The 15168-nt window shown below is 42.7% G+C and overlaps 1 protein-coding gene across 4 annotated transcripts; it reads left to right on the top strand.

Moving 5' to 3' along the window:
- The first annotated feature begins 260 nt into the window (after positions 1–260).
- On the top strand, positions 261–14692 carry micall2a (mical-like 2a). 4 transcript variants are annotated; one of them, XM_061700331.1, is made up of 17 exons: positions 261–821; positions 2367–2415; positions 3739–3880; positions 5162–5313; positions 5391–5509; positions 5768–6199; positions 6278–6426; positions 6904–6964; positions 7240–7397; positions 8407–8505; positions 8646–8710; positions 8881–9004; positions 10731–10833; positions 10959–11032; positions 11108–11222; positions 11469–11515; positions 11633–14692. In XM_061700331.1, exons 1-17 carry the CDS (start codon positions 679–681, stop codon positions 11710–11712), a joined length of 2112 nt encoding a protein of 703 aa, XP_061556315.1. In that variant the 5' UTR covers positions 261–678; the 3' UTR covers positions 11713–14692. The 4 variants fall into 4 exon arrangements, with proteins under 4 accessions (XP_061556315.1, XP_061556314.1, XP_061556316.1 ...); XM_061700330.1 differs by having other exon boundaries at positions 262–821; positions 5159–5313; XM_061700332.1 differs by having other exon boundaries at positions 263–821; positions 5159–5313; positions 8902–9004.
- Positions 14693–15168: the final 476 nt, after the last annotated feature.

Below are 15168 nucleotides of genomic sequence, written 5' to 3'. Positions count from 1 at the left end.
ATTGATCCTCTTCTCTCAATCCTTTTGCCTTGGTCACGTGACATGGAAGCGTTTGTTTGTTTACTTTAGTTGCAAAGAGCAAAAGCTAATTAGGCTTTTGCCACCCACAAGTACCCATGTGACGTCACGCCGAAACGGCTGATAATCATACTTACAGTAATTGAATACAATACTCATTTTGTATTATGAGACTATATTAAATTAGCCAACATTTTTTGAAAAATTAGTTTTTTGTTTTTTTAAAACTATTCCACAGGTGAGCTTTGATCAATTTAGCACTGTTAAATTCTGACGAATGAGCAGTTTCGCGTCATGTGGCGCATAACTAGCCCAGCCTCGTCGCTTATTTCAAATGATGTCCAGTAGTATATACTAGTTTGAAATTAGCCTGGATAAATTTCTATACCTACGTGTGAGTTTTGGAATACTTCTTGTGAACTTTTCTACGCTCGTTCGCGCTGTCTATTTCGGCGGTTGCGCGTAATTTTTTTTAATTTTTTAAAAATTTTTTTGGGCGCAGACAGAAACTCGAGCCAATCCGCATATTCGCCTAAAACAAGAAGCTAACAAAACAGAACGGGACGCAGCTGAGTGAGTCCAAACCCATCCCACCCGTCTTCCAGCCTCCTCCTACCTCTTTCACTAGTTCCCAAACATTAGCGAGCGCTTTTCGGGAGCATGTCTGCCATCCAGGCTTTGGAGCAGTGGTGCCGGTTCCAGTGTGTCGGCTACCGGGACGTGAACATCACCAACATGACCACGTCGTTCCGCAGCGGACTGGCCTTCTGCGCCCTCATCCACAAGCACAGACCCGACCTCATGTAAGTACTGTACACGGCAACCTGAAGTAACAAAAATTAACCAGTATATACAGTACATACTATGCATTCAATGCAAAAGTGTTTTTAGGTTTCAAATAACTACAACCGTTATGTGCAAAAAAATTATTTGTAATGCAAGAACAACAATAAAGTGCCGCCAATAACAAAATCACACACAGATATTTAATTGTATATATATATATTTTTAAAAGTGCATAACAGTGTGTACTGCAGTATTTCTCAACCTTTAATTGCGGCAAGCCACATATTTTACATTTGGAAAAAAATTAATGGCACACCACCATACAGAAATGTCACTAGAAATGGGTACACTGGTGACTGACCTCACTAGGGTCGCGGGCTTACTGCAGCCTAGCCCAGCTATCTTCAGGTGGTAGGCGGGGTACACCCTGAGCCGGTCGCCAGTCACTCGCAGGGCTCATAGAAACAAACAACTATTCGCACTCACATTCACGCCTACGGGCAATTCAGAGTCTCCAATCAACCTACCACGCATGTTTTTGTGATGTGGGAGGAAGCCGGAGGGACCGGAGAAAACCCACCCAGGCACGGGGAGAACATCCAAACTCCACACAGGCAGGGCCGGGATTTAAATCCCGCTACCCAGAACTGTGCCGGCTAAATATAACATGTCACACTTATAAAACGTCAGTTGTGGTCTCCTCACAGTATCTCTCTAACTGGATTTCTAATCAAATTGCTCGTGTTGAAAGTGACAGGCTTCAACCCCTCCACTTGAAAATTGAAGTTAATGGAAGAACATTTCATTGTTCTGCCAGTCATGATATGTCGCTGGGATCGATAGGTGAACAAAGATATATTATTTGTAGCAGATCAATATTTTTGGACCGATTTATTTATTTTCTTTCTCTTTTTTTTATCACTGCCAGCCTTCCCAGTTAACATGGATATTTAACTTCTAAAGCCGTCAATGGCAGTGAATGTGTTAAGTAACTCCTTTCATCCTGCAAAAATAAAATGCTACTTCTGGTTAACTATTAATTGCTCTTGAGAGGCGGCACGGTGAACGATTGGCTAGAGCGTCTGCCTCACAGTTCTGAGGACCGGGGTTCAATTCCCGGCCCCGCCTGTGTGGAATTTGCATGTTTTGCGTGGGTTTTCTCCGGGTACTCCGGTTTCCTCCCATATCCCAAAAATATGCATGGTAGGTTAATTGAAGTCTCTAATTTGCCCGTAGGTGTGAATGAGAGTGCGAATGGTTGTTTGTTTATATGTGCCCTGCGATTGGCTGGCAACCACTTCATGGTCTACCCCGCCTCCTGCCCGATGATAGCTGGGATGAGCTCCAGCACTCCCGCGACATTTGTGAGGATAAGCGGCTCAGAGAATGGATGGTTGGATGCTCTTCGGAGCCCCTAGTGGTCACACGGCCTTTGGGCAAGTGCTTCGTTCGCCTCAGATCCTGCTTATTACAATTAAAACAAGTTCTAAAAAGTTGTATTGTGAGTAGAAAAGATGCATCTATGTGTGCATGTGTTTTTTGTTTTGTGTGTGTGTGTACAGAGATTACGACTCTCTCCACATGGAGGACGTGTTTGACAACAACAAGCTGGTGAGACTGCATCTTGTTTGGCCCTTTAAAACCTTTGACGCGTGATGTCACGCCTCCATCAATGTGCACTCGCTAGATAAGGGCAGCTTGGGGGGGAAAGCTCACTATCAGGGGCCATTTAAAAGGGTCATTCTTTATTACTCTTTGTTAATAATCCTAAATTAATTGCCTCAATATGCTCCCCAAGAGTTATACATACAAACTCAACCAGTAGAGCCCCCTGGAAAGCTATTAAAAAAATAAATAAAAATCAGCCCCTAACACCAGTTTCACCGATCGACATAAAACTGAGTGGACGTCTATCGTAGCAAGACTCACAAAAAAAGTCTCAAGGACCCATGCTCAAACTTGAACGCAATGTCGTTTTGGTTTGAAGCAGCCATTTTGCTGTGAATTCCGGGGCGAGAATTCGCCCAGGTGAATCCCAATCGGAGGCATTTTTCCTCAACAGATGGGTAATACGAATTTGCTCTCCGTTTGCCAAATGGTGGCAGACAGTCACAAGACGGCCCACAAAGGAGCAAAGTTCTCAAAGTGACTCATTTGCCGGAAACATGGAAGAAATCTATACTGTACTTTACAGATTGTCTCCAGTTCTCCAAATAAGGTACAAAATTGATGATAGGAGTACTAAAAAGAACAGCTTTGTCATTCGCCGTCATCTGTGTGTACCTAAATTTAAAGAACTCCACTTGGAAGTTGAGTCTCGTTCTGCGCTTGCAAAATGTAATGATCGGTGGAAATGAAACCAGCAGGTCAAAAACAGCACGTGAATGCAAATTGCATTTAAATTTGCCTTTAGATTATGTTTGTGTTTCACCTGTGCTCAAGTACTTTTGTCGATTTAGTAAACGTCTACTTGACCTCGCCGGTTCTGTTAACCTGCAAAGTCCCATAGCTGGGACTCTTCCGTGATCGTAGTCATTTTCAATTTTTTTGCACCTCGCCGGCGTGTCACTGTGTGTTGTTGTCTGAATGACGACCTGGCGGAAGTGGGCTTCCTGCGACACAGCTGAAGTTCTGAGGCCATTTCCACTACCCCCGACGAGGCTCCTCGTCAAGGAAACACCAGTTTGGTATTGGACACCCTTGTATATTTCATGAAGTGTCACATTTCCTGCACTGTTGTTCGATAAGAAACAACTTGGACAAAAGCGCCTCTTGTCACACTCAGACTTTACATTTAAAAGTCATGTCCGAGTTACTCCCTCTTGTATCCCCACGAGTGCACGGGAAGTGAGCTATCTAGGTCTATTTAAAGACGATTGTGTTGTCTGACTGGTGACGCAGGCTTGCCAAATGTCCAGAATTTTCCCTGTCAAGGCTTTTCAGGTGGCGGAGGAGGAGTTGGGAATCCCGGCTCTGTTGGACGCCGAGGACATGGTGGCCTTAAAGATCCCCGACAGACTCAGCGTTCTCACCTACGTGTCTCAGTACTACAACTACTTTAAAGCACGACCGCCCAGTGAGAACATTTCGTTTCATCGTCATTTTCAGGCTAACTCTGCTCAAGATGTTTTGGAGATGCATGCTTTTGTTGGACAGGCACAAGATGGTTCATTGTATTTTTTGTACTTTTGTCCACTGACGGCAGAACAGACATGGCAACTGTAAAACGGAATTTGTGTATATTTTATTCAATATCATATATTTGTGGATAAATGCAATACCATTGTTGCTTTGGCTTCCACTTGACTTCCTTCAAACGTCTTTCTGTGTGTCCAGGTGGATGACTGGGTTTCTTTTAGCTGGAGATGACACTAGAAAGTGACAAAAACTGCAATACTCATAGTGTTGTTTTATTATTATTATTGCACGATAATTGACAATGTTGTTCATAATTTGTTTAAAAATCTAAAATTACAATATATTTTTGAATAATTTAGTGTAATACAATACAACTACAATATTTTCTAATAATGATGGTTAGTTAAAATTATTTATTATATTGGTAAATATAATTTATCAATTGGGCGGCATGGTGGACGACTGGTTAGAGCGTCTGCCTCACAGTTCTGAGGACCGGGGTTCAATCCCCGGACCCCGCCTGTGTGGAGTTTGCATGTTCTCCCCGTGCCTGCGTGGGTTTTCTCCGGGCACTCCGGTTTCCTCACACATCCCAAAAACATGCATGGTAGGTTAATTGAAGACACTATATTGCCTGTCGCTGTGAATGTCAGTGCGAATGGTTGTTTGTTTGTGTGTGTGCCCTGCGATTGGCTGGCAACCAGTTCAGGGTGTACCCCTCCTCCTGTCCGATGATAGCTGGGATAGGCTCCAGCACTCCCGCGACCCTTGTGAGGATAAGCGGCTCAGAAAATGGATGGATGGATGGATGGGTAAACTTTCATTTCGAGAAACACAATAATATGTTGCGTACTTTATTTTTAAAATAAATAATGTATTAAATATTTTAAAAATCTAATAAAGTTTCCTTTTGTTATTTATTATTTTAAATAGTTTCCATGAATTTTAATGAAGCAAATAGAATATTTTCTTAAATAATTCTGGATTTTTACATATTTCTTACATAAGATTATTGATTAATATATTCCCCAAAATCCCCCTACTCGATTATTATTTTTAAACACACTGTATGTTTAATGGCAAAAACATATTTTATATAATTATTGTGTTTAAAAGTTTTGACTGAAGGTATCATGCCGAAAATGATTGACATTACCAAGCTCCTATAGAATAATGTAATCCATAATGTTTTGAAACTTTTTTCCTTGCTCCGCAGTAGGAGTGAAGCGGCCGTCGGAGGGTTCCCAGTGGGTGCCGTCGGAGAAGAAGAATGTCCCAGTGGCTGCCAAAGCCAAGACCGCCATCAAGAATCAGGCTCCTCCCACCCTCGCCGGCGGGACCTCTCCCAAGCTGGCAAAAGCTTCGGCTCAGGTCGGGTCACTTCGTTCGATACGCCTGTCCATGTCCTCCAATGAGACCCGATTGTGGTTGTGACGGTTATTTTCCAGAAGCCAATCCCCAACAAAACTGGAACGCTTAACAGCAAATGTGTGGCTTGCAAGAGTCACGTTCATCTGGTCCAAAGACACTTTGTGGAGGGCAAACTCTTTCACCGGAGCTGTTTCATGTAAGCTACTAGTTCTCCAACTTTTTAAACCAAGTAACACCCCAAAAAAACCGAAAACTTTTCTCTCTCCAAGTACCACCATAATGACCATCAGTAAAATACAGGAGCGTAGTAGGCCTACATGTTCATCAAAAACGAAGTGAAGGTTATATTCCCAAAAAGTATATTTAATTTTATTGTAAGCCACTGGACCTAAAATGTTTGAGAAACAGCTGTCTTAACGGATGTGCTGGTGGTTTTGTCGTGACGGTATTCCAGATGCTGCGAGTGTTCCGTCACGCTCCACGCGGGAGGCTACAAGCCGGGGAAGGATCTGGACACTTTTGTTTGCCGCGTACACCCCGAGAAGATTTCCAAACCCTCCCGTGAGGGTCGGATCAAGCCCGCATCTGGCTTGTTGCATAGCGCCATCCACATCCAGCCTGCGCCTTCCTCCGAGCCCGTCCGTCCCGTCAACCCGACTCAATGCTGGACCGCCTCGGCGCAGAAGACTCAAGCAGCCCGGCAGAACTTTTTCCAAGCAGTGCCGCCGCCTTCTCCACCGTGGAGGAAGTCCACAGAGCCCTCGGGAAGGCCGGTGTTCCCGCAATGGCCGCACATCCATGGGGGCAATGCTGGAAAGAAATTGGCAGAGGAAAACTGCAACAATAACAACAAACGTCTGTTTACCATTCGCTCGGCAGAGAGACGGTGAGTGTTGGTTTCTTACTATTTTTCATCTCTTTTTCTGCCTTTTTTAATTTATGGATTTTTTTTTTTTCACTGCAGATTTGGAGGAGAGTCCGCACCAGCTGCAAACTCTACTGCGTCAAAAGTCGAGTGCTGCAAAAGTCCAGCAAGGAACTTTCGCACCAGTGAAGAATCCGCACGTCCCGAGGCGATCAAATGTAGCGACCCAATGCCGGCGACTACCACAGGCCAGCAAATTCATCAACTGTTTATTTTAGTCAGGCACCCGACACCCCACCCTAATAATACACAAATAATCATTGTGCAGTGGAACCTCGATTTAACGGGCTAATAGGGGGAATGGCTGTCCGTTAAACCAGATTGTCCGTTAAATTGAAGCACTTTCTTTGTGGCCTAAAAACAACAGTACAGTACAAAATTATTATTTTGTATTTTTTTTGTTGGCTGAAAACACTCAATACAGTACATGATTATTGAAAAGAGGTAAATTACAAAAAGCTTTAAAATGTAAAAAAAAATGGTTAAACTTTTATCCAGACTTGCCTCACTGGGGCATGAAAGGGGGGATTTTGAGTTCCAACTGGACGCTGTTTCCTGTCTGTTAAATCCGACGTCCATTAAATCGGGATCCGGTAAAAATCATCCGTTATATATTTCTTGAAATTTTTTTTACAATTACCGTAAATTTCCCATTTTGCCCGCAGATCAATCTTATGAGAGGCAATCAAAACCTAAATCTGTGGAAAGCAAAGCAGAGCCGCCAAGGTAAAGCCTATCAATATAACTAACTTGCTTATTAGACCCGTCACTCTTGATGTTATCTAATCTCGCTTTGCATCTCTAAACTACGCTACCGCTTCTCCCCCCCAGGTTTATCCTCCTTTTAACAGCAAGTCATCTCGTTTCTATGCCCCCCTGCTAACGACTCTCGTGTGACTTTCTTCCCCGCTGTTGCTTCTAAGCAGTCAAATTAGAAGGCGAGGCCTTCCTCTCCTGTATTGCCATCCCGCTTTATCACAGTCGTTCTTTCTACTGTGCAGAAAAGACGCGGCATCCTCCAGCAAACAACATCGGTATGACTTCTCGTCTACTTCTTTCTCCAGCGTTTCCACCACTCCGACGAGGCCTCCCCCGACATCAGTGACCGTACTGCCGCCTCATCCTGTCACATTTTCACCAGCTGGCCAAGGGCATCTGGGTGAGTTGCTTCTAGGGCTGAAAGGATTGATCGAGTAACTCAAATGATTCGATTAGAATAGAAATTTGACTCAGAATCTCTGCCTTGAAGCTTCACATGGGTAATTTTTCCACTTGGTCAACGATAGACACAGCTACAGGTACACTTTCAGTCACTTAACTGACCAACATAAACACATAGTAAGCACATTTATACACTAGCTTCTATGGCTCGCCCACAACTGATGCCCGGTCACTCAACACGCAGCTAACAGTTAGCCAGTTAACAGCCAGCTGCTAACCGAAGGCGAAAACAGCCAACTCCAGGGCTCCAGCTCACTCACAACCCAAATGAGGACGAGCGGTGTAGAAAATGGAAAATGGATGCACTGGAAAACGTACAAGGTGCTTGCTTTAACTTTAGAGCGCTGTAAGTGAGAAGTCAAGTGTTCTTGTGATGATGCTATCTTCAAGTCACCGACGCTCTCCACAAAAAGATTTGTAATTGCCTCCAGATGTCACAAGATGGTGGCAAAGCACCTGTTTCTAATAGACAAAGGAATGGTCTGACTAAACCTAATGAAGTTCCTCCCATCTCTTCAACAAAGTTGCTTGGCACCAAGATGCCACCAGATGGCACCAAAGCAATACTTTTATATTAGACATGATTTCGACCCGAGTGCAAAAACTGCAAATAGACGGGTTTTTCAGTGAGTAACGGAGGATAGGATGTCAAAAAATATTCCAACTAAGCGAATTCAGGAATGCCAAACCATGAATATGTGGGGGCTCGCTGCAGTGTGATGAGGAATATGACTACCAAAAATAAATTAATACAAGTGTACAGTACTGTATATAGAAAATGGAGACAGTTGGTTGAGAATTTGTGACTGCAAATGAAAAAAAAAATAAAGATGACACATGAAATTTTTTAGCTCATTCCACACCTTTATTTGTTTGTGTTGAAAATCCTGTGAAAATTGAAGTGCGTGCAGACCAATAAGACGTAAAGCTCCCTGTCCTTATTCCAGCCGATCCTCCCAGGAGGTGCTCGCCTGTCAAATCCCCTGCAAGATGGCCAGCTATGGAGGCCATTAGCTCGCCAACCTCCGCGGTGGAAATCCCGTCAGGTACGCCGTCACCTGAACACACACACACGTATTCTAACAGCCATCTTTGTTGATGAAATGTGAGTTTTTACAGGAAATCCATCCAGTGGAGTCAGATGTGACAAAAGCTGCCGTCTAATCCTATTTCATCTACCTCTTAGGCGCTAAAAAAGGAAAGTATTTGTCACCCATCAACGCCCCCAGCGCTGAAATGAGGTCACCCTCCGTAAGTTCCCTCCATTAAGTCTCTTTAGAGATTAATTAACAGCGTGACACGTACGCTGTCCAAAGAAATTGACATTTTTCATTTAACTTATCAAAAGTCAGAGTTATTATTTTTTTTTAATAATGAAAGGTCTTGAATAGCTCTCTCAAAAGCGCTTTGTTTTATATCAGCGCACATCTTATCACATCCAGACGGAGCGTATTGAGCGCGAGCTGGACGACATCGAGAGCAACCTGGCGCTGCTGGAGAGAGAAGGTGTGGCGCTGGAGAGGAAGCTTCGCCGCTGTGAGGAAGGTACGCCCACATCTTCCTCACTCATCTGCCACCGCGTTTGGATGGCGACGCGCCAAAAAACAAACACATTTCATGGATAACAATAAGAAAAACATACAAAGACAACCCAACCAAACATTTGTTTTATACATATTATACAGAGTGTTACAAGTGTGTCCATTTAGAAGTAGCTACTAGATCTTACGATCCTCCCTGTACTGTTACGACATTCATGGGTTTCTCTGGATTACTTTTTGAAGGAAATCGAAAAACAACCCTTTGGGGTAAATCTGGTGGTGAAACCTCAAATACAAGTTTTTGTTATTGTTTCAGTTTCAGTGCTGATGTCCCAGCTTTTTTGATCTGAGGACACAAATTGTTGAAGCTTTGTAGGTGCAATTCTTTCCCATTCTTGCTTGATGTACAGCTTCAGCTGTACAACGGTCCGGGGTCTCCGTTGTCATATTTTACGCTTCATAATGCGCCACACATTTTCAATGGGAGACAGGTCTGGACTGCAGGCCGGCCAGTCTAGTACCCGCACTCTTTTACTACGAAGCCATGCTGTTGTAACGTGTGTAGAATGTGGTTTGGCATTGTCTTGCCGAAATAAGCAGAGGCGTCCATGAAAAAGACGTTGCTTGGATGGCAGCATATGTTTCTCCAAAACCTGTATGTCCCTCTCAGCATGAATGGTGCCTTCACAGATGTGTAAGTTACCCATGCCATTGGCGCTAACACAGCCCCATACCATCACAGATGCTGGCTTTTGAACTTTGCGTCCATAACAGTCCGGATGGTTCTTTTCCTCTTTGGCCCGGAGGACACGACGTCCACAATTTCTAAAAACAATCTGAACTCGTCGGACCACAGAACACTTTTCCACTTTTCATCAGTCCATGTGAGATGAGCTCAGGCGCAGAGAAGCCGGCGGCGGGTGATAAATGGTTTCAAGTTGCAATTACGGATGTAGCGTCGAACTGTATTTACTGACATTACTTTTCTGAAGTGTTCCTGAGCCCATGTGGTGATATCCTTTACACATTGATGTCGGTTTTTCATGCAGTGCCGCCTGAGGGATCGAAGGTCACGGGCATTCAATGTTAGTTTTCGGCTTTGCCGCTTACATGTAGTGATTTCTCCAGATTCTCTGAACCTTTTGATGATATTATGGACCGTAGATGATGAAATCCCTAAATTCCTTGCAATTGTACGTTGAGGAACATTGTCCTTAAACAGTTGGACTATTTTCTCACGCACTTGTTCACAAAGCGGTGAACCTCGCTCCATCTTTGCTTGTGAATGACTGAGCAATTCAGGGAAGCTCCTTTTCTACCCAATCATGGCACCCACCTGTTCCCAATTAGCCTGTTCACCTGTGGGATGTTCCAAACAGGTGTTTGATGAGCATTCCTCAACTTTCTCAGTCTTTTTTGCCACCTGTCCCAGCTTTTTGGGAACACGTTGCAATCATAAAATTCTAACTTAATGATTATTTGCTAAAAACAATCAAGTTTATCAGTTTGAAAATTAAGCACCTTGTCTTTGTAGTGTATTCAATTAAATATAGGTTGAACATGATTTGCAAATCATTGTATTCTGTTTTTATTTATGTTCAACACAACGTCCCAACTTCATGCGTTTGCATGTTTGTGCTTCAAAATCAATCTCAATATTCTTTGTTGCTGGTATCCAGCAGAGAATTGAGGACATTAGTATAGCAAGATGTTGTTTTGCTGCTTTCCAGAGGGCGAGGGCGACCTGCTGATGGACCCGCTGATGGTCGACTGGTTCAAGCTCATCCGAAAGAAGCAAATGTTCATCAGGAAGGAGTCTGAACTTGTCTACACGTGAGTGGCGATAGCATCTATACTCGAATTGCCAGCTGTTGCTTGGTCTTTTTTATTTATCGCTTAGTATTCTGAGCTAAATGGAACGATGACGGTAACTGTAATGCCCTCACATTGTGTTTCAGAGCGAGGACTCAGGAGCTGGAGCGGGAGCAGCCACGTGTCGAGCAGGAACTCCGCAGGCTGCTGGAGAAGCCCGGTAAGAGTTGACGTCGCGCTCCGCCGCTTTTGCCACCGCTGCTTTTTGAGCTGACGTTCGCGTGGGCTGCGATAGATCGCGCCAAGTCGGCCGAGGAGCGAGCGCGTGAGAAAATGCTGATGCGTAATCTAATGGAGATCGTGGACGGCAGGAACGCCATCGTGGAGGTCCTGGATGACGACCGCCTCAGGTGAGGGGTTTATTATGAAGGAACAACAAATCTATTATTAATTTCCAAAAGAAATGGGTATCTTGAGATTTTCTGCAGTTGATGCTAAGGTGATGATAGTCGACTCGAGTAAGTGATGACATCATTGATTTTTTTTTCAGTACAAAGAGGGAAAAACAAAAGCCTGTGGTAGAGTAGTTCCTTGAATGCACTGTCACTATTTCATACACTAATGCATCTTTTTTTTTTTTTTTTGCTAATTTACAGGGAATTGGCGGAGGACGAAGAGCTGAACACGATGATGAAAAATTTGGGTATGTACCGTGTATCATTCTTTATTAAAATCTTTACATTTCATTTTTACATTTGATGGACAATTTTTAGTTACAGTATTTTGTTTGTTGTTTTTCGTTTCTTTTTGCTATCAATAGGAGTAAAGAAAGGCAAACCTAAAAGGAAGTCCTCCCTCTCAAAACTGTTCGGTCGAAGAAGCAAGCAACGAGTGCAATAAAATTGTAATTGTTAGACAAAAGATTGCCTTTACTCTTACAACTTTGAAACATTTTGAGGTGGTCGTGTGCATAAAGCAGGGTACCCTCATACCGATTTTAAACATCTTAACCGAATTTGTAAACACAGAGTTCGGTTAACATTTACGATTGTCAACTCGACTGTTTTCCATGCAAACTGGGGAGGAAGAATCATTCTTAACACACCCCACACTAAAGGATAATCTCTCAGGATAATCATTTGATAATCTCCCTTTTCGGCCTTTGATCGAAAGGGTAGAAAAAAATGCTCAAATTAGGCCTGATTGTCGGCGTGTGTGAACCCTACTTTTGCAGGATTACTGCTAAAGTCCAACACAAACACTTGTGTAAAATATTTGGCTTTGTTTTAGGTCTGGACTTCCTTGGTGATCTTGTCTTTTTATTATTTTGACTGCAGTGTAAAAGATGTCCAATTTTGGAAGACAAATTGTTATTCACACGTTGTCTTTAGCTCGCTGTCACTTAATCATATGACCTGCACGTCACATTTCCCAATGTCACACACAAACAGACACTCAGCTACCTACCATCTTATATTTATTCTTGAAAATTCTACCTTTCGATGATGTGTCACTGTGTGCTTCTTTAATGAGTCATTAATCTTTTACAACAACAAAAAATGCAGCCAATCAGGTGGCGCGAGGTCAAAAGTAGGTCGTCGGCTGCTGAAATAATTCCCGCTGAATTATGTGCATATTAGACACACGTGTAATCCCTCCACAGTCTCCAAATTGAGCCAAATTGAAATTATTTCATTAATAATTTCAATAATGGATTTTAACAAATTTCCTGTAACGACATTAGCAGGCGAAGAAGACAGAGGAGGAGGGGGACGCGCGGGTCTTGTTAATTAAGCCACACGTGTTGAGCAGCCTCCACTTTGTACTGTAGGTGGCAGCCTGGCTATGCTCTATCACACACACTCTCACACGCAGACACACAAACACACAGCCACCACTTGCAAAATCCAATTTGCCACACTTGCAGACAGTTAATTTCTTTGCTAATTTTATAAATGCTGCAAAAAAAAAAAAAAGACAGAGAAAGTTTGAGCCATGCCGACACAGTAACGCTAAGTGAAAGAGGATTAGCTCCAGCGCTAGTTTATGGCGGCCAAGGCTTATAAACTATAGTGCGGCCTTATCACACGTCTCACGTGCTTTAATTAAACATTACTCTTTACTAATATCTCCGTGGCGATTACGCCGCACCTGAGCTGTTGGAACGTGCGGCCTCCTCGCTTTTAGCATTTTAGTTTGGGAAGGAAAGCGCGCTGTAGCAACTCTGTCCAATAAATTCTTTGAGGATTAGTGTGTGCATGTGCAAGAGGTGGAATTATTGTGCGGAAGATGAGCATTCATGCACCCAGTTTTTTTATTTTATTTTCTTTTTTTATTGCACCCACTTCTTTTGACTGTCTACCTCTTCCACATTTCACAACAGGTTCAAACCATTCAAACGTCAAAAGATTCGCACAATTCAGGACATGACGATAGTCTTTACCATTTCAAATTGAAATTATTCAACTCATTCCAAACGAAATATTTTCCACATTCCGGTAATTCCGGCACGGTGACCGACTGGTTAGAGCGTCTGCCTCACAGTTCTGAGGACCTGGGTTCAATCCCCGGGCCCCGCCTGTGTGGAGTTTGCATGTTCTCCCCGTGCCTGCGTGGGTTTTCTCCGGGCACTCCGGTTTCCTCCCACATCCCAAAAACATGCATGGTAGGTTAATTGAAGACTCTAAATTACCCGTAGGTGTGAATGTGAGTGAATTGTGTGAATTGTTTGTTCGTATGTGCGCTGCGATTGGCTGGCAACCAGTTCAAGGTGCACCCCGCCTCCTGCCCGATGATAGCTGGGATAGGCTCCAGCACTCCCGCGACCCTTGTGAGGATAAGCGGCTCAGAAAATGGATGGATGGATGGATTCCGGTAATTTCCACATTTCCCAAATTTTTAGAGATATTCTACATAGTTAGCTTCTCCTAAGCTCATTCAGAACATCTTGGGAACTATTTTCCACGCTCAATAATTCTCAAATCCCACACTATACATGATTAAATTCACAAATTTAAGAGATATTTTACACATTTACCTCCCTTTTACACATTTCTCGACTAATTAAAACCATTCCAACTTCAAAATATCCAGCTCTTTTAGGACATCTTGGGAACTAGTTATCACAATTTCACAGTAAAATTACCAATTTAGGAAATATTTTACATAGTTACCTTCTCCGTTCAGATTGCTTGACCAATTAACACTCTTCCAATTTCAAAATATTAAACTCATTCAAGACTTTTTTTAAAGAAATTTTTATCGCATTATCCTCTTCCTTTCACATTTCTTGACCGATTCAAACCATTCCAATTTCAAAATATTAAGCTCATTCGGGACATCGTGTTGTTTTTCTTTTCTTTTTTTTATCACATTCCCAAGATTTTTGCAATACAATTCACAATTTAAGAGGTATTTTCCATTTTCACCTCTTCCTTCTTTCATTTCGTGACCGATTCAAAAGATTCCAATTTCCAAATATTAAGCTCATTCGGGACATCTTGGGATTTTATTATTGTTTTGTAAATCACATTCCCCAAATATTTGCAATAAAATTCCCAATTTAAGAGATATCTTACATTTTCACCTCTTCCTTCCACAATTTCAAACCATTCCAACTTCAAAATATTCAGCTCATTCAGGATATATTGGGTCCGATTATCACAATTCCTCAAATTCCCAAATGTTCACTCTAAAATTCCCAATTTGTGAGCTATTTGACCTATTTTCCCTTCTCCATGCACATTTCTCAACCGATTCAAACCATTCCAACTTCAAATCTTACATGCTGCATTTCAGTTAATTCTTCAGCATTTCAGCTCAGCTATTCAGCATTCACAAGCAATTTCTCCAGAAGTTGCGTTCTCCAGTTTACCTAATAATCCCATTTTCCTGCTGCACATCTTTCTTTTAAAGATGTATTTCTTTTTTTTTTTTTTTGGCAACAAGCAAACATGCATCTAAAAAAAAAAGACAAAATGTAGATGAATTGCAGCAGATATGACACACGGCTCACGTTGAAATGCATGAAATTGTGATCACGAAGTCGGAACTGAGTTCTGAGATGATGTTTGGTGTGTTTAAAGAAAAAAAAAAAAAAAAAAAAAAGAAGTGGCACGCGTGTGATGCTTCTGACAGTCGAGACTTGAATGTGTGATATTAGAGTTAATTAAAGCTTTGCGCCCCGTCTCCTGCAAATGCTTGCACTGGTGCAATTAAGAATCAAAGGCGAGGGGGCTTAGTGTCAGGGGGTGGGTGGGGTGTTTAATACATGGTTGGAACAGGACGGGGACCCGATTCGCCCAGCTAGCGCCGAGCGACAAGCATTAACAACAGCCTCAAATTAGAGGGACATTA

The sequence above is a fragment of the Phycodurus eques genome, chromosome 16 (genome assembly GCF_024500275.1).
Source record: "Phycodurus eques isolate BA_2022a chromosome 16, UOR_Pequ_1.1, whole genome shotgun sequence".
Lineage (NCBI taxonomy): Eukaryota > Metazoa > Chordata > Actinopteri > Syngnathiformes > Syngnathidae > Phycodurus > Phycodurus eques.
This window is presented reverse-complemented; position numbering and strand designations above follow the sequence as displayed.